The sequence below is a fragment of the Heliangelus exortis genome, chromosome 3, assembly GCF_036169615.1.
Source record: "Heliangelus exortis chromosome 3, bHelExo1.hap1, whole genome shotgun sequence".
Lineage (NCBI taxonomy): Eukaryota > Metazoa > Chordata > Aves > Apodiformes > Trochilidae > Heliangelus > Heliangelus exortis.
This window is the reverse complement of record NC_092424.1, coordinates 685,397-711,500: the sequence shown is the minus strand read 5'-3', so window position 1 is coordinate 711,500 and position 26,104 is coordinate 685,397. Positions and strand designations below refer to the sequence as shown.

The following is a 26,104-nucleotide window of genomic DNA, read 5'->3' as shown; positions in this document are numbered from 1 at the left end:
ACACCTGCCTGAAAAAATGCTCTGAAGTACCTGGGCAGTGCATGGTCCCTCCTGAAAACACCAGCACAAACCAAGCACATCATCTGATGACAGGACTGGAGAGAGAGTCAACTATTAAAGCTGCAGTAAAAATGAGTGTTTGAAGGGAGAAACAAACAGAGCTTTGGGATGAAAAACATTATTTATATGTCAATTGAGAAACTCTTTCACTTTGCAGAAATAAACAGCCCAGTAAACTGATAAAAGTGTAAAAGTGCAGCGTCATAAAAGTTATGACAAGCTACAGACTTGTTGCAATATTTCACAAGTATGTAGTACACATAAATTGGATGTAATTAAGGCTTGGGAATAGCAGCTCCCACAGAGGAAGTTACTGTTGAAGTCTGTAATGCAAGACTCTTTTATAATGCAATATTCCACACGGATGTGGCACAGGACAAGGGAGCTGGACTTATTTCAATAGGGATCAAAACGGTTGCCATGGAAAGCATGACTGCAGAGAGCTCAATAAATTCTACCAAAGCTCATATTTTCAATGGTTAACATTTGCAAACAAAAACCAGGGGAAAAAAAAAAGTAAGTTACACCTCAGAGCAGCAGCTTCAAAGAGCTCACATACACTCTCATTCCTCCTGAAGTATAAATAAATATCATTATTCATAGCTTTTGCAGGTAGGCTGGAGTCTACAAAGTCCATCTGAGTTGAGGAGGTACAACCTATCAGAGAAGGAAGGCATGTAAAACATCCCTTATTACCAAACCATGTCACATTCCTCCTATTCGATGGCACTTATTGGACTGCAGATTCCATAATCCTTCCCTGAGTCCCTTCTGCATTTAATTCAGTTCAGTCTTAAGTAGTTAAAGAAACTGTTTTCAGTGGCAACTAATAACTACTGACCTACAGTGACACTGCCCTACAATAGCCTTGTCAGGCCTGAAAAACTTGTACCAAAGAAGCTGATTAGGACTTCAAGAGGTTTGTAGCAAGAATCAATGGCTGGTCTGTACTAATGCTGCGGCTGCAGCACAGAAATGATAAAAGTGGAACACCATTAGTTATGCCTCATTAAGCTCCACAGCCCTCCTAAAAAGAAATTTGTTTAGCCTGTCCAAAATCTAATGCAGTTTTAAGCTCTCTGTGTTCAATTTCATAGTATCTCAAAAGCTTCAATAAGATAAAGGCCAAAGAACCAAGAACGGTACCAAAGCACCAACAGTAAAGTTAATTTTGAAGTCTGAGTTTTAATGGAAAGTGTTTTTGCCTTCTTTTTTTTTAATACAAAGTACTCGAGCCTTTTAAAGGATGAACACCACACAGTGCACTCACAAAATATACATAAATCATGAACGTTAATTAACTTTTAAAAACTGCTGCATGATTTAAACAAACTTAAAAAACAAAGTTCAAAATAAAGAGAGGAAAAAAAAAAAAAAAAAGTTGTGAAGCCTGGCAGGACCAAGGAATCCTCCTGGCCACATTTACAAGACTTCCATCCCTCCTGCCTTACCTCTGTGGTGTCTGCTGAAACAAGGGTGTAGGACCTCGCCAGGTCTCCTGGGGTCTCAGATCTAGAGGGGAAAACAAAATGTTAAAACCTCTGCCCAAGAACCTGTTTTAAAAAGTGAGACAGAAAAGCCCCAACTGGGTAGCCTCCCAAACACTGGTTAGAAGTGCTGATTTGGACAGAGCCCTTCTACCCATCAGTGGCAAGGTCAACACTAATAACAGGCAACTTTTTTTTTGTATTTTACTATGTCCACTATAAGAAGAATGAATTGACAACAGTGTTGTTTGGACACTTCACAGTTATCTGTTTTCTGGAATTTTATAAAATGCAAAACTATGTGACTGTAACAGCTGAGGACTTCATTTAACCTTTTTGCTCCTTACCAGCACATTGATCACCAGCTCTATGAAAAAACAGCCACACACACAGCCACCACTGTAACATCATCATAACACACCATGTTGGTGAGCAATTGATAGCAATGCTCACAATCCCTGCAAGTTTCCCTCTGACTGGGCTAGGTTATTCTACAAAACAAACTAAAAGAACAACCAGAGCATGTAATAAATAAAACAGTTCCACTCCATTCACATTTAAACATAAGAATATTTCTATTTCGGATTTATTTAAAGATAGCAACAATATCTTTAAAGATAAAGTGCATTTAAAGAGAGAAAAAATATGCTTAAATGCTAGCCTAGGCACTAATAATAATAATAACCAAAATCTAGTAATGGTCTCTTGGATAAGATAATCAGTACTGAATTAAACCTTTTTGGGTAAAACCTTGGCCAGAGACACAGCTCTGCAGTTACAAGAAACTGCAGTGAAAAAGACCACCCACTTCTCAATTGTTTCTCCTACCCAAACTCACTCTTCACAAAGAAGTAGCAGTAACAAGGTTGCTCCAACAGGACAAGCAATTAAACGGTTGTTGTTCTTCTAAATAAACTGTTCGGTAAACAGGATAAAAGCAACAGCTAATCAATAGCTCCCGGCCAGCCCCCAGCACTCAGATTGTGCATCAATCAAAAGCTTCAGTTTCAGTGACACCTTTGATGATTTTCAATGGTGTTTAAGTGTGACCTAATTCCAACAGCTGGTTCCAGCAGTTGCCTAATGGACACAGTGCCACGGGACAGTACCACCCTGTTCTGCTGCCAGGATTCAAGTACACTAAAGAAGCTTTGCAATAATTTGAAAGAGGGGGGAAAAAAAAAAACAACAACAACCAAACAAAAAACAGAGGAAAAATCTGTGCCTCTCTGCAAGCTCTGGCTGGATTGTCTGCAGGATGCAAGGTCTGAGCTGCACAGAAATCTCTGCAGGCAGCCACACATCCACCAATATAGACAGATATATATATATATATATATATACACACACACACACACACACACACACACACATATATATATACACAGTTACCAGCTCATCACCAGGTAAAATCAGCTATTTCACAGACTGTGAGCAGCCTGCAGCATCCCAAGGGCTGCAGATGGATGTGTGACACATTTATCCTGGTCAGCCTGGGAATTACATGGGCTCTGACAGGAATAAACAGGCTGTGCCAACACCCTGCTTTGGTGATGCTGTGTCTGCTTTGGAATGCAAGATGAGAGCACCACAAGAAAACCCAGGCCCTTAATGCTGCCCTCAGATACTTTGGGGAAACAAGCAACTAAGACAAAAAAAAATCCAGAAAAAACCCTGCATTTCAGAGGATAATGGTGATGCTTCCCTCCCACTTCTCTCTGTGCAGGCTGAGCTAGGCAAGACCCCCCAGTACCCTGACAATTATAGAGACTAAACCAGCCTGGCCCTCCCTGTCCATCCCTGCTCTGAACTTCCCATGTTCATGGAAGTTTATTGACACCTTTTCCATTACCCTGCAGGGCCAAACAGTGCTCTGGTGAGAAAACTGGGGAGATGCTGCTGATGCTGTGGCCCTGGTACAGTGTTTCCTGCTTCAGGGTGAGTGTAGAACTTGTATCCTGTTTAATCACTTTTCTCCCAGATGAAAAAGAAAAGTCCTGGGCTCTCCTGCTGCAGCACTAGGGAAGAGTTCAAGGCAGAGCTTCATGAAACCATCACAAGAGCATTTAAAGCCACCTTATTACTATTCATTTGTATGGTTCTGGTAGAGAGCAATCTCTGAAGGAAAAAGCTCAGAGCAGCGAATGGCACTTCAAAAAGGTGCAAAATTGGAGAAGAAATGACAATTAATATTTTCTTTAGTCTTCAAAACTTAGCCATTTCCTAGAGCTATAAGGCCAAATAAACTGCCTTCTCCAGCAGCTCCTCAAGTAACAATTTATCTAATCAGTGTGGCAATCAAAGACAAGATTTTGTGTTTACTGATTGCACTAATCAAAATCACTTTTCAAATGCAGCTAATTGACAAGTTTACTGACTGAAATGGAAGACACAAATCAGATACCCTGTGCTGCAGCAACCACATCTGCCATTCCCAGAGTACTGCCACCCTGCACTTGACTCCCCAAGTTATCAGCACAGACAATTATTCATCAGCTGAAAATTGGCACATCCAAGTCAAATCAGGGAGCAGCAGTGAGGAACACCCCCAGCAGGCTCTCGAGGGGGAGATGGCTCTCTGCCTGACCACACTGCCCTCCTGGACTCTCATTTCCCTTCATCAGACACACAGAAACATCATGTGTGAAATGAAAAGTTGTGAGGCATCAGTCCTACAAAATGTGGGAATTTTAACCACATCAGCTCTAGTGCAGAACACTCCCCAAACCAATTATGCCACAACACAGAGCTGATGAACGTGACTGTGACACAAGAGACACTGTGTCACAGTGCCCCACTAGGACAACTCAGCATATGCCTCCCCAGGTTTCTAATTTGATTTTCTAGTTGAAGACACCTGTGCTGACAGACACATTTGTGCTTGTAGTGAAGGGGGTGGCTGTAAAAGGCAAGGAGCACTTTTTGGTGCTCCCAGACAGACAGAGCACTGCCTGGGTGGAACTGGCCAGGTGCTCAATTCTGGCCACCAGTTCCCATCACAGGCACTGCCCATGCAGCCTGCTCCTGTTCAGTGAGACGACTGCCACCTGATGCAGTGTGGCTCCTAACACACTCATCTGCACAGCCTGGCCTCACACAGACCCACACAACCCACAATCCAGGATGTCTTATGGTATTGGGTATGGTCCTGTTTGCAGAAACATCCTTCAATGTGAGTGTCTGAGAGATTTTGGGCTATGACACCTGGAGGTATCCTTCTAAGAAGGGTTTAAGCAAGTCTGACTCTACCCTGGTAGGAGTTGAAACACAGGGTTCACAGTTGTCACTGACAGTCCCAGGTGGCCTGGGCTAACCCAGACCCATCAGCAAAAGGCATTTCTGGAACTTCTTCTAGGAAGCAAACACATCCCTCATCCTCTCTAACCTGCACCCATTCCGTTGAGAGGGACACCAGCTCCCCTCATGCCTCAGTTAAATACTGAGGTACTGAAAGGAAGATTCCCACAAACAGCAACTCAACCACTGCTGAAAGGAGTTGTGAAAACTTCAAGTTGCAGCCACTTTAGATGAGAAGTTAGAGTTTAAGACTACTCTCTCAGGACAGGTTGGCACCTTTAGCAAAAGAGGAGAAACAACAAAATTAAGCACCAAAGACCACATCTGCAGCATGGTGCACTGCTGTCTCCAAAGAACACAGGATGCCAGGACCAGCATCTCCACTCTGGGATGAAGAGCCCTGGAAAGCAATGGCAGGCACACAACTCCTGCTGTTTGTTTTTTTTTAAAAAAAAGCCTTGGTTGACAACTGCCAGCTGCTGGAGGGACCAGCAGCCTGACCTGGCTCTCATTTTGCTGCACCAACAGGAAAGCATAAGATCAACCTCTGCCTAAGGGAGAAAGCAGCATCAGGCAAAGTGGCACAACAGAGGAGAAAAAACCAAAAAAGCAGCTTTGTTTTCAGATTTTCCAGGCAGACCTGAAGAACAGCAAGTGGATGAGACAATCAGAGTGAGGGAGGGGCAGGAGATGAAGGGGAGGAAGGGTAGGAAAGCCAGCAGGCAGTTTTTCTGAAGACAACAGACAGGCTGGGATCCCACATCCATCAGTGGACTCAAGCCTCCTCAGTTTGACAGGATGATGGCACAGGGGCACATCTGCATGTGGAGTGCACCCTGTACCACACAAGGTGCTCAGGTGCCATGAAGACAAGAGCATGGTAAGCAAGGACCTAATTGGCAGGATCAGATCAGCTCCATGGATGGGAGGCAGAGAAAAACTGCTCTGCTCTCAGCATTGCCCACAGAGCACCAGGACTGGAGCTTCAGGAGCCTGAACAGCAGCACAGGGACTGATGGGCTCCTAAATACTTTCTCTCTCCCCAGAACCACACAGGGTCTCCCTTTTTGGGGATTAACACAAAAATGTGACTCCTGTTTGGTAGTTCTGCCTTCCTGCTCCCCATGCCTTTTAAGGATGATATCTCTTGCTTAAAAAAACCCCACTTGTGTTCCTTTGATCAAAATTAAGAGTTGCAAGGTTTCACATTCAGTCTCTCCCCTTAAACCAAGCTGGTTCCTCACACAAGAAAGCTTCTGTAACTACTGCTCAGCTACACGTTATCTACTTTGGGACTGGACAGTAAATTTAATTCAGAGTGCCCATCAATATTATTTATTTGCTGTTTCAGATGCAGTAAAAATGCAAGTATAAAAAGGCTGACAGCTTCATTGTGCTGTGATCTGGTCTTCTGTATGTGACAAAATGTTGAACTTCAAATTTTATGTCTCAACTGTTTAAACTTCAAACACTTGGAGGGTTCAGTATTGCATGGATTTAGCTGGACAGAGGTAACTTCTTACTTTAAAGCACCTTTTTCAGCAGTTCAGCCAAGTTTCCTCCTGTCTCAATCCTACCACTGCAAAAATAGCAGCTCTTCATCACAGGCAAAGAGGCAGGGCATCTTTTTTTGGGAGCCCTTCATACCAACAATTCCTTCCCAGGATGAAAGGGTCTATTTTAGGGTCACATAGGATTTCTCTTACTGCTTCCAGAGACCCACTTGTTCACTGAGCCAACAGCAGTGACATCCCTGACCTCCTCACCATTCTCCTCTTACAGAGGCTGCAACACCTACTGCAGGCAGGAGAAGCCAATACAGGACTGTGGAAGAGCAATTTTGGTTCAGTCTGGCATCTCAGCACCAGCCCCAGCTCTTCTGCCAGCCCTGCAGCCTCTCCTGATCTGTCACCATGCCCTGTGCATTAATTGATTTATGAGGCCAGCATCCTCCTCTTGCTGTTCTCTTCAGACACAATGCACCAAGCTTCTACTAAGTCTGGTGATGGTGAGACCCAGCCACAAACTGAATGCATCCTGGATAACAGCCACTAGGAACCCTTAGCAGACAAAGTGCTGGTTTTCCTACTGCATTTGAATACTGGGCAGGGATCCCACTTACAGGCACATAAATACATTTTAGCACATCTCACTACAGCAGCTCCACAAAGTGAAGAGCAATAAAGGAAAGCAACACAAGGTTAATGAAGATGGATACCTGAACCCACTTTTTCATTGTAACAGTGCAACAGACTAAAACAGAACAGTAATATTTTTCCAACTCTGAAATGTAGAAAGCAGAACCCACTTACTTGACAACAGCTTAGGAATCTGCTGCTGCCCACTCAGCAGTGGTCTGGCATAGGGGCTCCCATAAGATCCGAGGGGTACAGCATTAGCATACATCCCTGGCATCCCCCTCTCCCTGGGCATTGTATGGCTGCAACATGGAACAAGTGGAAAGGAAAAAGAAAAGGAAAGGTTTTTTACAATCCCCTCTTACAGCAAAGCTGCCACCCAGCCCATCAAACCCCCCAGCTCTTCTCACTACCTCGGGAGAGAGGGGCAATGAGGAGGCAGCCACTTGCCACTCATCTGAAAAAAATGCAGCAATTTAATGAGACATCAGGAGTGAGTAATAACACCTCTACTTTTTTTTTTTTTTAATAACAAAACATGGATGAACAGAAGATGGCTGGCAAATGTAGCACTGGAATAATTATGCATGCCAACACATGAATGGAGGGAAGGGAGCTGCTTTTTCTTCCAGCTCCTCCAGAGCTTTAAGGTTAAGAACAAAATATTTTCTCTTCCTAAAGAGACACTTGTCTTCAGCTGCTCACAGAGTTTACTTTTATTTGTTAGTAATACAATCTCCTTCAAGACACTCTCATTTCTGGCTCTGATAAATGTATGGCATCTTGCCCTCCCCAGGAAGGAAAAACATTTCATTTAATCTGTAACACACCCCAGCTCATGCTCTCACTCTGCATTCAGAAGCATTCTTGTGCTACACTGCAGCACCTGAGAAAGTCAGCCTTTTTTTGGAGGACTAAGAAAAAATTGTGCCAATGTCTTGAAAAGTGACCAAACAGATTGCACGTTCTAATATGGTCCATACAAAGGGCTTTAAAACTTCCTTTTTTAAAAGCATAGAAGTCATTCCTGTCTTCTTAATAGTCCTACTTATGACTTGTGAGCAATACTCTCACTGTACCTTCTGTACCTCCAACAATTAACTACCAAACAAGTATAAAAAAAGTGGGAAAGCTAATTAGATATATTTAGAACGTACCCCCAGATCTAGAAGAAAGTAAAGCATTACTACAAAATTACAGTAATATACAGTATTCATCAGTACTGAAATATCACATGTCAAAGTTTCCAACATGGGACACCAGCACCTAACATCTGACAGTTCATACCCATACCCCCTGTTTCCTTTTTTTTTTTTTTTAAATTAAAAAAAACAATAAATGAGTACAGTCATCTCAGCAAGGCCATCAGCAACAATGCTGCCATTCTTACCCCAAGGTTCTAAATGCTGACTGGTCCAAGTGGACTGGTTTTCTGTCTCTGTTAAAGCCAAGCTGTGGTCTCCAAGGTCTGCCATCATTGTTGGTTTTTTCCCAGTCTCCTGGCTTCAGAACTGGAGCAGGTTTCCTTAACATTAAAAGTAGTTCCGTAAGTACTGATCAGAGCAAATACCAAAGTAATGAAAGAAAATGAAATTATTTTTAAAAACTGTCAACTGATACTTACTTTGCACCAGGTAAAATTGTTGCCTTGAAAACAAAGTCTTCATCAAACTGGGGATCTTTGAAAGAGATACTAGGAGGAAGTATTTGAGAGTTAGGTTTACCTTATAATTAAGACAAGCAAGATTAAAAAGCAATTGCTGCTTTATTAACTGTGATGTGCATAACAAAAAATATTCAAGAACCCCTGTATCAATAGCCAGTCCCAGAAGTTTCATGTCTAGAGAGCAGTTAGTCCTACAGATGGTAATGAAATATCTTCTGCAGACCCTCGAGTACAAATCCTCCAGTCAAAGCTCTATTGTGCTTGTTGAAGTTCAAAGGCTGCCCCAGCACAGACAGGAAGGATCTCAGCTTGCTGTGCAGCCTCCTCACAAGTGCACAAAGCTGACAAGTGGGATTTCCTGGGCTAGGGAGGTTTTATCCTGCCAGGCAGCTCTGCAGCTGCGTGGCATTCCAGGGAGGGACACACACCCACCCCCAGTGACATCTCACAGACTGCAGTTTGAACTGGCTGGTATTGGACAAATTAAACAGTAACGGAGAAAAAAGGGGCTCAAAGCTTAATTTCTGCTGGTACAATGCATTAGAGAACAGCCAGGTTTTGCTCTAGGAAAATTCATCCACTCTTCTAACAACTCCAGCCTCCTGCTGAAAATATCCAGGTCTCAGGTAGGTCCCACCAGGGATACGTTTGAAGGACCAGCACCAGCCTGGTTCCTCTTCTCTCACTACCTACCACTTGATAGAGAAACATGCTTGGGATGCCAAGAAAGAGAAAAGCAAACAACTCAGCAGAATAATCTCACCCTTCCAGCTGAAATACATCTGGTTTTCAACAGGGAAAATGAACAAGACTTGACAGAAAGAAAAATAATCCCTGAGAAAATTCAGAGCAAAGTCACAAGAGCTGAAGAGCAGAACCATGACTGCTCATCCCTTTTCAAAAGATAGGAAGAAAAAATCCTTGGAACAGAGAAATGGACAGGAGTGTGAAACAATTCAAACCTCCTGACAGTGGCAGATGGAGAGCCAAAAAGTGCCTTTAAGTCATCACTCCAAGTAACTAAATTCCCATTTCAGAACATCCTTCCTACAATACCCTGACAAGCCACAACACAGCATTTCTTACTGCCTGCTCTACTTGAACCAAGTTATGCTCCCTTGGAGGAAAAAATTATGCAGACAAATCACAAGTGATTTTCAAGGTCTCAAGTATCTCATGTGGCTCAAGAAGGTTACAGGCTCAGGTACTACATACCTATTATTCTGTACCAAAGTAGGGGAGGATGACATACAACACATTAAATTTACAGAAATTTGCTGCCAAGAGCAACAATAATTAAAATCTTCTGTGACCACAAGGTTTACTCTTAGAGGCTCTGCTTTGCTTTTTTTTCATTATGAAGTTTCTTATTATTCAACCAAAACCAGAAAATATCATTCAGGTAACATTAGTATTATTGCTTTATTTTTTGAAGACATGAAGCTTATATTCTCAGGTATCTTCTGGAATTGTTAGGAATAAAAATGGATAAAAAGCAAGAGGCAAAAATCAAGAGCTGGAGGACTTTCCATCAATACCCAATTCTGTGTCAGAGGTTTGGTCTCATGAACATTTGGTGTTCTGTGATTTACAAGACTTGATCTGGACACCACTATGCACACTTTGCTGGAACACCCTAGACCTGGGTTGCACCATCACACCTTGGTTGCAGTTCTCACAGAAAATCAGAAATGTTTGAAGTAAAAGCTTCATTTTTATTAAGAGCTGGATTCTGCTGCAAATTCACCAGCACAAACCACCAGAATAAAATGAGCTTGGATTGCTGCATTTTGTACAGCACTGCACCAGAACCCAGTTTACTCACCTGACTGCAGAATTTTGTGTAAGATCACGCAGCATTGGAACAGGAGACTCCACAGGCCTGGCAAAGAGAAAAACCTGTGTCAAAATGTCATGTAACACACACACATATCTCTTGTCACGTGCTCCACTTCCAATGTTGCTACTGCTCTGGTTTCTCTTTCAACTATGCCTGCCACACACAAAGGGTTCTCAAAATTAACCCCCCTTCCCCCAAAGCAGAACACTTCCATAAGCAAAGGAATTACTGAATCCTTATTTCCTTAGGCCATAACTTCTGTAGCCAACCTGTGAGGATTTCCTAGTGTCCAACAGTGGGTACAACCCTTCAGAAGCCTCCCTTCTACTATGCTCTGACTGGAGCAAGCCAAAAGGTTAAAGGGGGCAGGAGAAAACCAGAGAGAGACACATGCAGACACAAACCTGCTTCACTAGGAATCAAGAAACCAAACAACAAAACTTAGCAGCTGTTTTACACAGTGCTTGAACTTTCCTTTCTAATGAGGTTTACTGACAGGGAGTTTTGCACCTTAACCCTTTCCTTCTTCCCTCCAGAGAACCTCAGCCCCTCAATTCAAGCAGGCAAATGAGATGCTCAAGAAGAATCTCTCCTCTCAATCAGAAACCAGATTTCTTTGTTCACCCAGCTGCACACACCTGTCAAACACAGAGATCACAAGCAACACACGTGCTGGCTGCATTTGATCCCAATCTTTTTAGCAAAGTAAGATTGATTTTGAAGTGGCAATATAAATAATTGCTCACCTTCACAGAATTCCTAACAAATCACTTCTCTAGGCAAAATGTTACCTATTTCTCACACCCTACCTAGGGAAGCCAATGCTAGAGGAGTTTTCTTTTCCTGCACTGCTACTCCCCCAAGAACAGCTCTGACTTACTCATATTCTTCACAAGCCACAACAAGAACAGAAATGTGTATTAGTGTGACTTAGGATACATTATCTGTCCAACAAAATGGAAGTGTTTGTGCATTTAATGCAAGGGAGTTACTGAACACCTGCTTATGCCTCTAAGCACAGTTAGATAAATGAATCCATATCCTACAATGTGAAGATTACTCTGATAATTTCTCAAACTAAATGCACTATAATTTTTTGTATGTATAGCCTGTAACAGTCCTGAATTTAGTGTTACAGCCTAAATGGAAAATGGCAACATATATCCAACGTATTACTATCTGGATTTTTCTTTAATGCAATTAAGATATGAAAATAGAGTTGTTGGTTGTTTCCTATTTTTATAAACAGCATGCACTACAAGAAGCTATATCAGACTGCATTCAATTAGCATGCAATCAACAGCAGAGGCCAAAACAGCATGACCTTACTGAATAAGGCCATGGATCACTACTACTTTTATTGTACAGGCCCTGTTTATATATAAAAGTTCAAACATGACTAAATACATAAAAAAAAGTCTTCCACAAATCGAATTACAAACAAAAAACTCATCAGCAGTTAAACACATACATTAGATTTCTGATGCTGCTGCAAAAGCCTGGCTCTGAAATAATGATAATTTTTAAAAGGATCACAGAATTAAAGTTTTACTTGTTTGGTTTTTACATGTGCTGCTGGTAATACACACCTGCTAGAAAACGACAGGAAAGCATGCTTAGCCTCTCAACTCAAAGCACTGCTTTCTCAGGAGTTTTAAGTTTCTCCTTGTGGGCACAAAAATATTTATATTTAAATGCAGACAAACTGAGTCCTGCAGCATCAGCCCATACCAAAACCCCAGTCCATACCACCCAACCACACCCTCAGCCCATGCCAGCCACACTCACTGGTCTGGAAGAACAGCGTTCTCATTCAGGGTCAGCTTCCCCTGGATGCCATGGCACAGCTCTGGGGGTATATCCACTGCCTAGAGGAAAAATATTTTGTTTTTGGCTGGAGCACTTTCCCAGCCCTCCCTTCTCACCATTTACAGAACCCCTTCAGAACAAGTCCAACCTACCTCTGTGTTTTTGGTCTTGTACTGCTCTACAATGAAGTCACAGAGCGGGTGGTGTTTGCCCACAAAGAGAACATCACCACCCAGGCTGTTTCTCCTGCCTAGGAGAGACAAAGAAGAGTGGGAGAGGAGTTCAGAGCACAGAGGGAAGCAAGGAATACAGCAACCAGCACACTGTCCTGCTGACATCTCCACAAAAGGAAAGCTTCACTGTGATTTAGGAACTTGATCTGATTGAGGGTGTCCCTGCTTACTGCAGGGGTTGGACTGGATGAGCTGTGGAGGCCTCTTCCAACCCAAATAATTCTGTGATTCTGTGATTGAGGAGAAAGCTCTGAACAGCCCTTGGCAGGAGTGTCTCTGCCCAGAACAGGCCATCTCTGGGCAGCAGGGCAGTGGCCACAGTAAAACAAGGGGAATCTTGTGCTCAGTGGGAGGGATCTTGGATTTAGAGCAGAGTCATGCTGAAGACAGAGAGGCTGAAAAACTCTGTGCCTCCCAAGCAGGTTTACCCACAAGAACCAGATGTTATTTCTGTACAATGAAGAAAATAACATGTACATTTGCCTTTAAAGCTGAAAATGAAGCTCCATAGATGGTAACAGGACACAGCCAGCCCAGTGGTGGGAACAGCCAACACAACAAACACATTTTACCATCAACAATGACCTCAGAAAGAATTTATTCTTTTGACAGCAACAGTCACCAAACAAGAACTGTGACTGAATACTGGTAGGAAGTTTATCATACCATTAAGCTGCCCTTGAATTTTCAGGTTAAGTATTAAGCAGATGCACTTGAGAAAAAGAGAAGTAGGTGGCAGGTACAGAAATAAACCCACTGGGGATCATTCTAACCACCAGCACCTTCCATGGAGAAGAGGCTACAGCCTGCCATAATTCAGTCCAACAAAGCAGCTATTACACTTTGCTCATTTAACATGGAACACAGTGGTAATAACCAAAACTGTAACATGATATCACAACTCTTACTTTCTTCAGGAGTGAGGTCAGGGTACACTTCTTCCAGGGCAGCTCTAAGGCGCCGCTCATCAACAAAGGGCAATAATGCAACACCTACAAAAGCAAAACATTGGGTTTTTCACACTTGTTGGAAAACAAGCAAACAGAAAACAAAAATCAACTGTTTTTATGAAAACAAATACTACTGTCCAGAAGCTGAAGGAAAGGGGATGATCCAAAACTTTACCTGAAGTGTAATTACACCAGAAGCAAGTAACCTCTCCTAACAATACCAGTTTAGAACGAATAAAGTATTAAATATATCAGAAGTTTACCTGAATCAATTTTATTTAGCCTGCTGTAAAGTCACAAGGTGCAGAGCTGTACAGCCTGCTCTTGGCAACCTCACCAAGCAAGATCTGCACTGTCCCTGCCTGAGAAGTCTGAGGATAACCTTAACACAGGGTGCCTAACTGCTTTATCAGAGACAGCACCAGACCTCAGCCAAGTTCACATTTCAGCTGGAACATAACTACTTGTGAAAGGAAGCAGTGATAAGCCTGCCCTGGAAAACAAACTATTTATTTTCACCTCCACAACACATGGGTGGAATGACAACAAAACAGGAAGTGTTCATAACCCAGGAGATTGCCACAAGGATGGATGCTGAGCTCTCAGGAGCATCATCACATCTCTAAAAGATGAACCTCAAACATTTTATTAAGAGGACAAGGTATACTTGATGCTTTTCAGAGATGGACCACACTTCCAGCTTGGAAGATCCTGCATTTTTCACAACTGCTTCTTAAGCATGAGATCTCTAGCTGTTAATCCAGAACTAAGAGTTTATAATGCAATTAGGCATTAAATGAGTGAAAAGCAACCCTACAGGCTGCTGAAAGCAGCTGGGAGCTACTTAATACATCGCTTCTTCAGACTGCAGATCAGACAACTGGACAAAAGAAGTGAGGAAAGTTGCCAGAATTTTAACAGGGATAAGAAAATGCTTCAAGTTACAGAGGGAAAACCTGCTATGCAACACATCTCATCATTCCCAGGAATATTCTCTGTGATTCTGGAACGCTGTCCCAACCAAGAAACTTGTGTGCCTCACTGTGGCTGTTCCAAAACGTTGGTGAGCTGCCCTTAGAGGATCCCCAGAGCCCCTGATGCCAGCAGGAACCTTTGGAGATCCTTTAGTCCACCCTCACTGTTCCAGCATGGTCATGGGCTGCTCAGGTTGCACAAGACCATGGCCAGTTGAGTTGGGAATATCTCCAAAGTTGGACACTCCATAAACTCTCTGGGAAACTTGTTCATGTGTCTGACCACCCCCAGAGTAAAAATGTGCTTCCTTACATTGGGATGGAATTTCACGTGTTTCATTTTGTGCCCAAGTAATTATTTATACCTATAATTGAGATGTTACACTCCTGGCTGAATAGCACAGCCAGGCACAGAACTTGGCAGACCTTTAAAATTAATATTCTCTAAAGGAAGAAGAAGCTGCATTAAATACTGCAGCTGTTCCTTCATTCTTTGTGCACGTCCAAATATTTCTGTATTCCCCAAAGCATTTTTTGCAAGGTACTAATGAGCCACTGATTGAACAGAACAAGATCCATTAATTAAATGCAAAGGAGACAAAAGACAATTACACAGTAAGGCTGACAAAAATAGAAAAGTGATTAATCTAGTTCAGGACAAATTAACAAATCTAGAATGACTGCTGAAACTACTAATAATCATTGCCAATCTTAAATCAGTTACTGAATCATAATTGGTTCATCATACTAATTGCTTTTCAAGAATATACCTGCAGTAAAATACTCCCTCAGACTAAGTAACACAAGTTACCTCTAGGACTTGATGCATCATTATCACACTAAGGTGACTTCTTATTTTCTTCTTCTTTTTACATAGATCCTTAAGATTAAGGTCAGTACATTGTAGCTCAAAAAATAAAAATTAAAATTTCACCTTGCCAAGCGTATTTCTTCCCATTTAAATCAATAGCAAAATCTTCAGGGTAGAAGTCAATTATGCTTGATTCCTGTGTTTCAGAAAATCAAATAAAAAAAATTCACTAGCACCAATTATGAAACTGACTCAGATTGTCACATACTACTGCTGTACTTCCCAGAGGGGCAACAAACACCAAGCCAAGGAGGATGGAAAGGATTTTGACCAAGAGAAACAACTTTTATTAAACACCATTTTAAACAAGCAACATGGTAGGGCACTTCATGACTTAGTGGATCAAAACAAGAAATTGAGTAGGACAGAGTAATTCCACCTAACTGGGTTGAACTATCTGCTTCCCAGCTAAGTTAAGCAAGGTTTCTATAAGAAAAAACCCCACAATTTTAAAGCATAAAAGCGTCAGGAATTATTTTTTCTCACTATCACTTCCTAAGGATCTTTGAAGAACCTCTACAATCTACCAAAACCATTCCCCCTGCTCTCCAGTATTTTTCTGCCTGAGGTGAGCAGCAGCAAGTCATGCTCACAGAGCTGCAGGACACCACAACCTCACAGAGGGAACACAACAAGGATTTTTACCGGATCTGTCATGAGCTTCCTCCACGTTGGTGGCAGAAAATTTCCACTGGCAGCTGGAAATACTCCCATAAGTTGTTCGAGAGGCTTGAACTGTTGAAACAAAACAAGCAGATGTAGGAGGCTTCTAAGGAGCACTGGGTTAAATGACAATCCACTGAAGATGCCCTACCGGTTTGGAGCCTTTCTCAAAATCTGAAGGCAAGTCTGCAATACCCTCAAAGTCAGAAGCAAAGGGAGCGTAGTGGAAAGGGTAATACCAGTTCCAGGATGCACAGCCCTAGGAGAGAGAAACAAAATCAGACAAAAGAGAATATAAAAAAAAATAAATCATACAGCCCTGTCACTAAAGAGGACAAAAATCAGCCCAGTATTGAGCAGCCTGAAAGGTACTCTGGACTTCAGGCTCTGCCCTGGCCGTGGAGTTCCCTCCAGTGCAGGGAGACAGCCAGCCAGCCAGACAGCCAGCCAGACAGCCAGCCAGACAGCCAGCCAGACAGCCAGCCAGCCAGCCAGCCAGACAGACAGACAGCCAGACAGCCAGACAGACAGTCAGCCAGCCAGACAGACAGACAGACAGCCAGACAGACAGACAGCCAGACAGACAGTCAGCCAGACAGACAGTCAGCCAGACAGACAGTCAGCCAGACAGACAGTCAGCCAGACAGACAGTCAGCCAGACAGACAGTCAGCCAGACAGACAGTCAGCCAGACAGACAGTCAGCCAGACAGACAGTCAGCCAGACAGACAGTCAGCCAGACAGACAGTCAGCCAGCCAGACAGTCAGCCAGACAGACAGTCAGCCAGACAGACAGTCAGCCAGACAGACAGACAGACAGCCAGACAGACAGTCAGCCAGACAGACAGCCAGACAGACAGACAGCCAGACAGACAGACAGCCAGACAGACAGCCAGACAGACAGCCAGACAGACTTCTCTGCCAAAGCACTCTGCCTAAGGGCTGGGTTAAGTTGCTATGGGAGACAGGCAAGAATTTCAACCCTGGCTTCAGGGCACTGGGACACATCTGGTGCCTTCTTCCTGCCCCTTGAGAAAACACAGCGAGCACACATGAAGCCCAACAAAACCAAGCACAAAAACATCTTGCACAGAGTAGGAAATCACAGTCTGTCCACAGTTAACCAGTCCCTGGGGCTAAGCTGAGGAGCCTGGAACAAATGGACCCGTTTCCCACTTGTGCAGAGTGGCCACCACATCTCCAACTGGGAACACAGACAGGGCACTGAATTTCCACCTCCTCTGCAGCCCTGTGCAGGGCAGAATGTGCCAGTCAGAGGGTTGGGTTTTTTTCAGAGGAACTGTTCATGTGTCAGCACTCAGTTTTCAATACTGGTTTTCAAGGTGAAATCCCACTGCTAATTTAGGATGGTGGGGGACCAGAGAACCCTGACAGGATCCTGCTCCAGAAGGCACAGAGGTGAGCAGTGCTTGCTGCAGGATGGGACATGCTCTGGGGTAAGCTCTGTCTCTTCTGTTCAGTACAAACACCAATACACACTTTGAGAAACATTTTGCTTTTCCTCTCTTATTCTTCTGCCTTCAGCATAGGGAAATATAAAGTGCATTCACTTGAAAGAGGCAAAATAAACCTCAAAAAGGAGAAAATAAAGTAAACTCAAAGCACATCAGAACACAATGCACTCTGTAAAGGAAACATGCCTGCAGAAGGTCTAAGTCAAGCTTCCACCTCTTCAGTGATTTTCTTAGCAGTACCACTTGAAACAAAAGCCTACTATTTTGACTCCCAATTCTGAACAAGTAAATGTCAATGAGGCTCCTCCAGCAGTATTTCTGGTATAAAATTACAGAGACTATAATTATTAGATGCAATTCTTCAGATGGTTTCATTTTGCTTCAAAAGCCAGGTGGACTGATCTCTTTCCTATTTTTTTTCCTTTGTTTTTTGTTTGTTTGGTTTTTTTTCTTTTCCTTTCTTTTTCTTCATCAGACAGATGTTCCCATGCTCTGCATTATTAGTTTTTTATTAGGACAGAAAAGCAAGTAATGTATTCTGTCAGAAGTCTTATGGACGATGAGCAGTGCTTATTGGAAGTCATTCTCATTGTAAAAATTAACAAACAAAACCCCTCAAACAAACCTATTTGGAGACTCCTCCAGTCCTGCAGGTCCCTAATCTCACTTCCACACAAGCAGAAGGTGGGCTGACTGCTGCTCTGTACCCACACACCAGTGTCCCTGTAGCAGGTGACAGTATCTCGCCCACACCCAGTTCTGCAGTGCAAGGTACCAAGAGCAGCATCTGCAAGTATTTCATTGTTACACTATTTTAAGTCTGAAATGCAATTTTTCTAAGATCTAGAGAGAGACTTAGGTTCTTTTTGAGTAATCTGAACATGAGCCAAACCAGCAAAACCAAAGCCTCAGCATTTGTGTGCTTTCCTCCAGTCTTCCTTTGCAAGACCTGTAAGCCAGAAGGTATTTTCTGTACAGTAACCTTTCCCTGAGGACATTGGCACTTCTCAGTTTTCTTGAGAGCTCTAAGGCCTTGCCTGAAGTAAGATGCTGTCAACCTCACTGATTTATTTTCTTTGCAGCTGTAATCATGTATCAGTGCTACCTGCATCAGCCACTTCAGCCAGAACAGCCACAGGACAAGAACTCATCTCCACACATCTCAACACCACACTGGTTTTACAAACTAGACTGGATTCCAGCTCCAGCACTCTACAGCCAGAGATCCCCTAAGCTGAATTTTACTGTCTTTAAGCCCCTCATTTTTCCATAAGATCCAGTCCTCCTTTTTTCCATAAGATCCAGTAGCAGTAGTTTGGTACTCCAGCATCACTGCAGTCACACTGACAGCTTTCCAGCCAGCAGACACCCACAGTGATTCTGAAGACTGATCTACATTCTCTGGAGACACGTGGGCACATACTGAGTTCTGGGAATGTATCTTGACACCATTATCAGGAACAGTTTTCCTTCAGTTTCACCTGTGCTCAGGATCATGGCAACTTCCACCTATAAAGGTTTGCAGGTGATGGTTGTCCTTTGCTAAAGGAGATACTCAAGGATGCAGAGAGCCCAGCTCTGCTGCAGATCAGCTGCAACAGACTTGCAAACCTTCCACTCCATCATTTTCATCCACCATAACATGCAAGCTGGAGCCCAAACTCAGCTGAATTAACAGAGTGGAGGGGAACAAAGTCCCTTTTTGTTCCAGGGGATGGGGGGGGGGGGGAAGGTACAGATTAAAATAAACTGCCTCTAAGACTATTTTTTTGCAGGTGTTTGCCCTTCTTGCTCTCTGCATTGGACAGGTGTGAGCCACCCATGAAAAATCTGCAGTTCTATCACCGTGGCACAGCCCTGCAGAGCCAGAGCCACCTCATCAGCTCCAGCACATTCTGCTCCCAGGTCACACACAAAATATAACTTACTTTGTCTTCAGGGCACGAAGCCAGTTATTAACCATCAGTGCAACAAACCCCAATATGTCTAACTAATCTCTTGCCAATCTGACATCTCAATTACCGAAAGATTTAAGTCAGATACAGATTGCTTAAATCACAACACACTTCATAGAACATCATTACAATCTACGGAAGGAGACTGACAACTCTGTTCCTCTCAAATTCTTGCTGGCATTTCACAGGCTTTGTCCTTTGTTCACTCATTTAGTCATCTGCAATTTCACTATGCATGGCTATGTGTTGCAAAGGAAAAATATGAACCAGTCCTTAATAAACTAACAAGTGCTGTTACTCCATGTGAGGAACAAAAACTGCATTCATATCTTGAGTGTCAAAGAGAGTGGGCACCCACTTATTTTATAGATTAAAACAAGAAGCAGTGCTTTTCAGAAGCGAGCAGCGGATAATTATTTCCTGAAAAAAAAAACCCAACAAAACAGGGTGCAGACAAAAAAGAAAACTGACGTTTCAGAGGAAAAAAACTGTAAGTACCTGATAATAATACCTGAGAACCCAGCAAAGCCCTTCCACGTAGGACTGTACAACTTTACGGCGGAATTTCTCATCAGATGCATCCACATCAAATTTGTTCTTGTAGTAACGCTGCTTCCAACCAGTCTCCCATAACCTGCACAGCAAGCACAAGAAGTGTCAATCCATGTTCCCATGTGCACACTTACCTCTCTGAATTAGAATATAAGCCAAAGTCACTTGCTGGTTTGATTCTCATTTTCATACAGTTTGAACAAAAGCACAGAACCTCATACTCAACACCAGGAGAATAAAATGTGACAGCTGGCACTGCAGGAAATCCAGATGAAATCCTGAAGCTGCCACCCTGATAAACACACCTCCCAGGTACTGCTAGGAGCAGGCTAAACTGTCAAACACATGCCTGCTGCTGTCAGGACTTTTCAGAACAGCATCATTCCCAGTCTGCAATTTCACCTCTTATCAGGAATCTACTGACAAAAATGCCATTTTAACTTGGTTCTTTGTTTCTTCCAACCACCACAAAAAGTACAAACTCTTCCCATTCTTTATTTTGTGTAACCTACACTAGGTCAAAATCTTCACATTACTGCAGTATCTTCTCACATCAAGTTCATCCCTTCTATTCTTCTTCGTCCCTCTCAAGCAGAGAAGTTATATATAGTTTCCCTGTTACTCCAAAACAAAAGTAAGCAAACAATAAGCAGCAGCAGCTTGATTTATATGTTTCATTGTTGTTTGGGCAAGCTATGATTTCCAGCAGAACCATCTGCACCTCAGGAATCCCACACGTGCTGACTCCAAGTCCCCTTTTACACAGGGATTTCAATCTTTTGTGCCAGGTGGGTACTGGAGCCAAAATCCCTGTCAGACACCACTGCTCCTCCCTTCACACAGCTCCCCCTCATGTCTGTCCTCGGCTGGGCAGGGGAAAACATCCACTTCCTCATCTTTGACAGTCCAGCATCTGTATGTGCCTCAGCTCTCCTGTATAATGTTAAAAATAAGTTGTGCCCCAGGCAAGGAGCTATGAACATGGAGATCAATCTTATTCCTAACAGGCACCCCACATGTCATCCTGGGGGAAATTCCACTTCAGTTCAGATCCTGCCATCTAAAAAGTAATAGAAAAATGAGGCTCTACTAATCACGTGGTTCAGTTATATGATGTTTGAGAAGTGGCCTCCATCACCTTTCTGGGTTGTTTTGGTGGAGGCTTTTTTGTTTGTTTTGGGGTCTATTTTGTTGTTGCTTTTTGTTTCTTTGCTTATGTTTTAAATTTAAGCCCATTATTTAACCACAGTGCATGCATTTCACACACAGGCATCTCAGAGTTTACATGAATTCTGCTACAGAGGCAAGGTAAAGAAAATAAGAGAACTGACTTAGGAACTGGCTGAATCAGGTAAGACCTTAATAATGATTAAAAAAAAAACAAACAAACCCCCAAAATACCCCCAAAACCAGAATTTTATTCCCAGCAATTGAAAACTTGGCATGGACTATCACATCTAGAAACTGTCATGCAAGATCCCTCTCCAGAAAGGCCATGGCCAGTTTAAATTACATACAGAATCTGAAGCACACTGGTAACCCACGAGGCCAGCTCAGACTTACACTTGCCAGGGTTCCAAAAGCAATAAATGTATCTTATAAAGCCTTGAAGACTGAGTAAAGATCAATTTATGCCTTTTTTACATAATGCATATCCTTCTGGTTTTGCAAAAAGGATCTTCTCTTGCTTCTGTTTCAAGTTGATTGCCCAGTACAGAGAAGCTTTTGAAGATGTGACCTGATCAGGTTCAGAGACAACACAAACTGACAAGGAGGTGGAGAAACCAAGAGATGTTTTCACCAGTTCAAGAAAGCCAAGTTAGCAAGGACAGATCTACTTGTGATGAAGTCTTGAAAGACAGAGTCAAGAACATCTTCAGACTATGAGCACCTGACCCAAGGAGCTCCCCAGCAGCTCGACAATTGCAGAAATTTAAAAAACATTCTCCATAAGATAACAAAACCCCACCTGCTAGCTGACTACAACTGTGCCATTCTAGTTTTACAGTAATTCTAAATACAAACTGTGTTTTTGCAAACAACTTCCTTGTATCTAGGACATTTATGCAGTTGTTTTTATTTACAATGAGAAGCACAAAATTATTTCCCACTCAGAAGAGGATCTGAATAAATTTTAAATACTTCAAGCTACAAAAGAGCCTAAATAACTGTGAAAAAGGCAGCATATCCTTTCACTTGACAATATACCAACTCTGTCAATACTGTTACTACTTGTTAATCACCAGGGTTCATCCACACTAGTTGCTATAAAACTATTAAAACTTTTTAGAATCTGATAAAACTGAAATGGAAAGAACATTAAATTTTATCCTGATTTTAGATAGCAATTCTGCTTGCTTGATTAAAAAAACTGAAAAATCAATCCATTCAGATGTGTACTTACAAGAAAGAAAATAAAAGTGAGAGTCAGAATAGCTGATATTAGAAGAGCTGCTGGGCTAGATGTCACAAATACATCCCAACAGCAGTGCTGGAGACAGGAATCAGTACTTCTCAATGAACCAGCCCTTATTATTTTCCTAAGTTCACATATGTCTTTTGACTCCACAGAGAGCAAAAACCTTCTGGTTGCATTTATCAGGGCAGAACTTTTAAGAAGAAAATTCTAAGGGCCTTTACCCTCAACTTAAAGGGCAATAGCTTGATTTAAACCTTTGGTAACTGCAGGCTCACTGGTATCTCAACTGTCACTTAATTCTCATAAAATTCCCATCCTTTAATCATCTAAGGATCAGCCCTCCTAAGACATCCCAAGAACTCAGCTCAGACAAAACAGGGGCTGCTACAAATCAAAGGTGAAGAAAAACATATTGTGATAAGCAAGATAAATATTGTGGCACACGTGAATGTACCTGAATTTTATGGGTTAAACAGCTAAAAAATTCAACTGCAAAGCAGCAGCATTCAGCTCACATCATCACAGCTGCAAAGGGAATGTCTTGCCCATCTAGAGCTTGGTCTCAAAGGGAGCAGAGGCTTGGAGAATGAAAACCTGCACGCATACTAATCTGGATACTTAGATTTAACAGCTATAGCTTACACATCTCACTGGAATTTACTGAATATTCTAACCCTCCACATTAATTATCGGTGGATAAAAAGATCATAGAAAAGCATCTGAAGGCACTGCTGCTCTAAGCTAAATGGCATTAATTAGACTGCATCTATTTCAGCAATTTGCTAACAAAGTGCTACAAAAAATGGCTTCACCTGATATTATCCTCTGGCTCAGGTTCACTGTCACTGTCTTCAGGTTTTCGCTTAATTCCTCCTGCCAGGGATGGGCTGCCATCAGAGTTGAAGCTGGTATTTGGAGATGAAGTTGTCTAGGGTCAGAATTATTACAGATAAATAGGAGAGGGAGAAAGGATTCATTAGGCATTCTGAATTCAAGAAATGAGCAGCTTTGTCTTAATCACATGCATTATTTTTAGTTCCCCAGAAACTCAAAGCAAAACTACACAATCCTTTAAAATAGTATTAAAAGACCTCCAGCTCAGGTACTCAGTTTGTGTCTCACAAACCTTCTGAGGAAGTTCCCAGACCTGTACTCAGAGGAGGTTTGACTCAGGTGCCAAACAAGTTTGGGGAGAAAAGCCACCCTATCTGACTGGGATGCATTCACCTCACACCTGCCCTCCCAGAACTATGTCACAAGCAGTACCACACCAAACACTGAAACACAGAAAACAATCTTATTTAAGCAGCCTTGCACAAATTGGTTATTAAAAGCCACTTCCTTGAAAAATTTGCATTTCAAGGCAGCTTGACAGGGTAGAGAAAAAGGTGTCCAGAATACCACAGGATGAGATGATTTCCCCTTGTATGGGTAAATCCCTTGAACAGCTACTTACAGAATTCTGTCTGTCGTGCATTCTCATCTCAAAGGCAGCTTGTCTGGGGTTGCTGATTGCCTGGGGACTAGATCTATTTCCCAGAGCTTGAGGGGAGAACTGCCCACCAGGAATAAAAGAAGGGTGATCCCTCTGAAAGATAAATATATACACGTACACTGAAAAAGTTGTGCAATCTTCTCAGAAGTGTGACACTGGTCTCACAATTTTCAGATTATATAAACCAAGCACAATTCACTTACTCAGTTCAGCTTAAATTAATTATGTTTAACAGCCTTAACCAGACCCGACACTTACAAGTGAGACTCTTCTATTCCTATAATTTATTAAGCTATTTTTTAAAAAGAAACAAAACCAAACAAACCCTGCATTTTGTGCCCATGTTCTTTCTATGTGGACTGAGAGGCAGTCTGGGGGGCAACTGAAGCTTCACTTTACTTCCTGAGGAGAAGGCATTCTTTGTAAGCAAAGTGAATAACCCATTCCACTCTAATAGGAACAGTCAGAATGTACATAATTTAATAAATAAACACAGGAACTACAGAGTAGTTAGACTGGGGATATCCTATGCCCTGAATGTTCTGGAAGCCATGCTCTCCTGAATGTCCTAACCAAGACCAAAGGCACATGGAAATGAAAACACAAGAGCTCACTTTTAAAATAGCAAAACATTTTGTGAATAGAAGAAAACTCACCACCATTACAGTAACAGTTTTAAAGAACAGAAGGGGTAAGCACATTCCAGCAGCAGCCAACACTTCTCTTTTACATTTCAGAGATATTTGGCAATAGATCCTAATAAGGAAATCCATCTAAGGCAGTCTGGTATAGGGATTTAAACCTAAACTCTCCTGCTAAAATCCACTGCCCTTGTCAATACAGTTGCTAAGACTGTGCCAATGCATGGAAGAGCGATTCCTGCCCAACCACTAAATAATGATGAAAGAGCAGATTTGTGTTGAAGTAACACAACATACAGCTATCATCCAATGCATTCAACACTCCTCATTCCAAGAAACCTTTAATATGCAACTCCTTCTTTCAAAGCCTGGTCTAAAAAAGCCATGACCCCCTTTACAATGTTTCACACACAGGCCAGCAAACACCACCACTACAGCTGCAGTTCCTACCAACACATCTGCTGAAAGCTACAGCATACAGCCCAGTTTTTGCTTTGTGAAAGGAACTAATTTACCTTCATTCTTTTTCTTTTTTCTTTTTGTCGCCTTTTAAAGTTATCCTACACAGAGAATAAAGAGAAATAAAGTCAGTCAAGCACACAGATTTATTGGAAAAAAAATTTCATTTTGATCTTCTAGTGACCAGGAGGTCATAAGGTTTTTACATAATGTTCTCAATAAGACATGTCAGTTTTTGTGTCTCTAAATCCAAAGGAAAAAGGGTACAATTTTCTACCCTACCCTGAAAACCCATGGGGAAAAAAGTAGCTGTGTATTCAAAGCCTCACAAATTTCAGTAATGGCTTATACCACTTACAAAGTCAAGCTATGGCCTTACTTCAATGTGACACCAGTGTCAAAAGACACAAGTTCCATGCCTGCACTGCAACAGCTACAAAAAAAGACCATGAAATCCTAGAAACAGGGAAAAAAGAGGCTCAAGGGAAGATATTTCTGAACCTTAGGCCATGAAAACTGCAAACTTGAACATCAAATTACCATTTTCAATTTGAGAGGTGCAGACTGGGGAATTTATAAACAAAGCATTTTGATAACTCTGGCACAGGGTTTTTTTAACTGGAAAGTAAATGCAATTCTGCTCTCCCATTCACAAGGCATTTTATCCCCTGTACTTAACAAATAATATGGAATATTTCTGCAATAAGCTGCACAAACTGCAGAGACAGACAGAGAACAACCATTTATGGACACATTTCAAATGACAGGAAGCCATTTGCCAGGAATGGATGCACTTGGAATTCAAATTTAGTATTTCATCCCTGCTCATGGCTTGCACCTCCACAGGTTGCAGTGAATTACAAAATTCTTATTACAATTTCTTCCTCAGTTTTCCTGGTCAGTACTAAATGCAAAGCTTGGTTTTCATTCAGTTAAAGGAACACCACAGTCAGAAGTAATGCACGTGACTAAGACCAGACTCCAAGAGTGCAACAAAAAAATTACATCATCATCTTTTCTCTTTTTGAAAATACTGTCTTCAACTTCTCCAACAGCTAACATGATCATCTGGACCCGCTGCAGGTTGACAAAACCACTTTCTGTGAGGTACCCCTGCAAAT

General features: G+C 42.2%; 1 protein-coding gene across 1 annotated transcript in view; it reads right to left on the bottom strand.

Moving 5' to 3' along the window:
• XRN2 (5'-3' exoribonuclease 2) overlaps nt 1-26,104 on the bottom strand; it is a 46,591-nt gene that overhangs the window by 10,161 nt on the left and 10,326 nt on the right. The window contains exons 13-28 of the mRNA XM_071738769.1: nt 25,989-26,096; nt 25,040-25,084; nt 23,845-23,976; nt 23,201-23,316; nt 19,916-20,051; nt 16,140-16,247; nt 15,971-16,060; nt 15,389-15,461; nt 13,439-13,522; nt 12,450-12,547; nt 12,277-12,356; nt 10,474-10,530; nt 8,607-8,675; nt 8,373-8,507; nt 7,157-7,284; nt 1,512-1,572 (exon numbers count right to left, since the gene is read on the bottom strand). Of these exons, the coding sequence (XP_071594870.1) occupies nt 1,512-1,572; nt 7,157-7,284; nt 8,373-8,507; nt 8,607-8,675; nt 10,474-10,530; nt 12,277-12,356; nt 12,450-12,547; nt 13,439-13,522; nt 15,389-15,461; nt 15,971-16,060; nt 16,140-16,247; nt 19,916-20,051; nt 23,201-23,316; nt 23,845-23,976; nt 25,040-25,084; nt 25,989-26,096 (1,520 nt within the window). The remainder of the gene's footprint in view (nt 1-1,511; nt 1,573-7,156; nt 7,285-8,372; nt 8,508-8,606; nt 8,676-10,473; nt 10,531-12,276; nt 12,357-12,449; nt 12,548-13,438; nt 13,523-15,388; nt 15,462-15,970; nt 16,061-16,139; nt 16,248-19,915; nt 20,052-23,200; nt 23,317-23,844; nt 23,977-25,039; nt 25,085-25,988; nt 26,097-26,104) is intronic.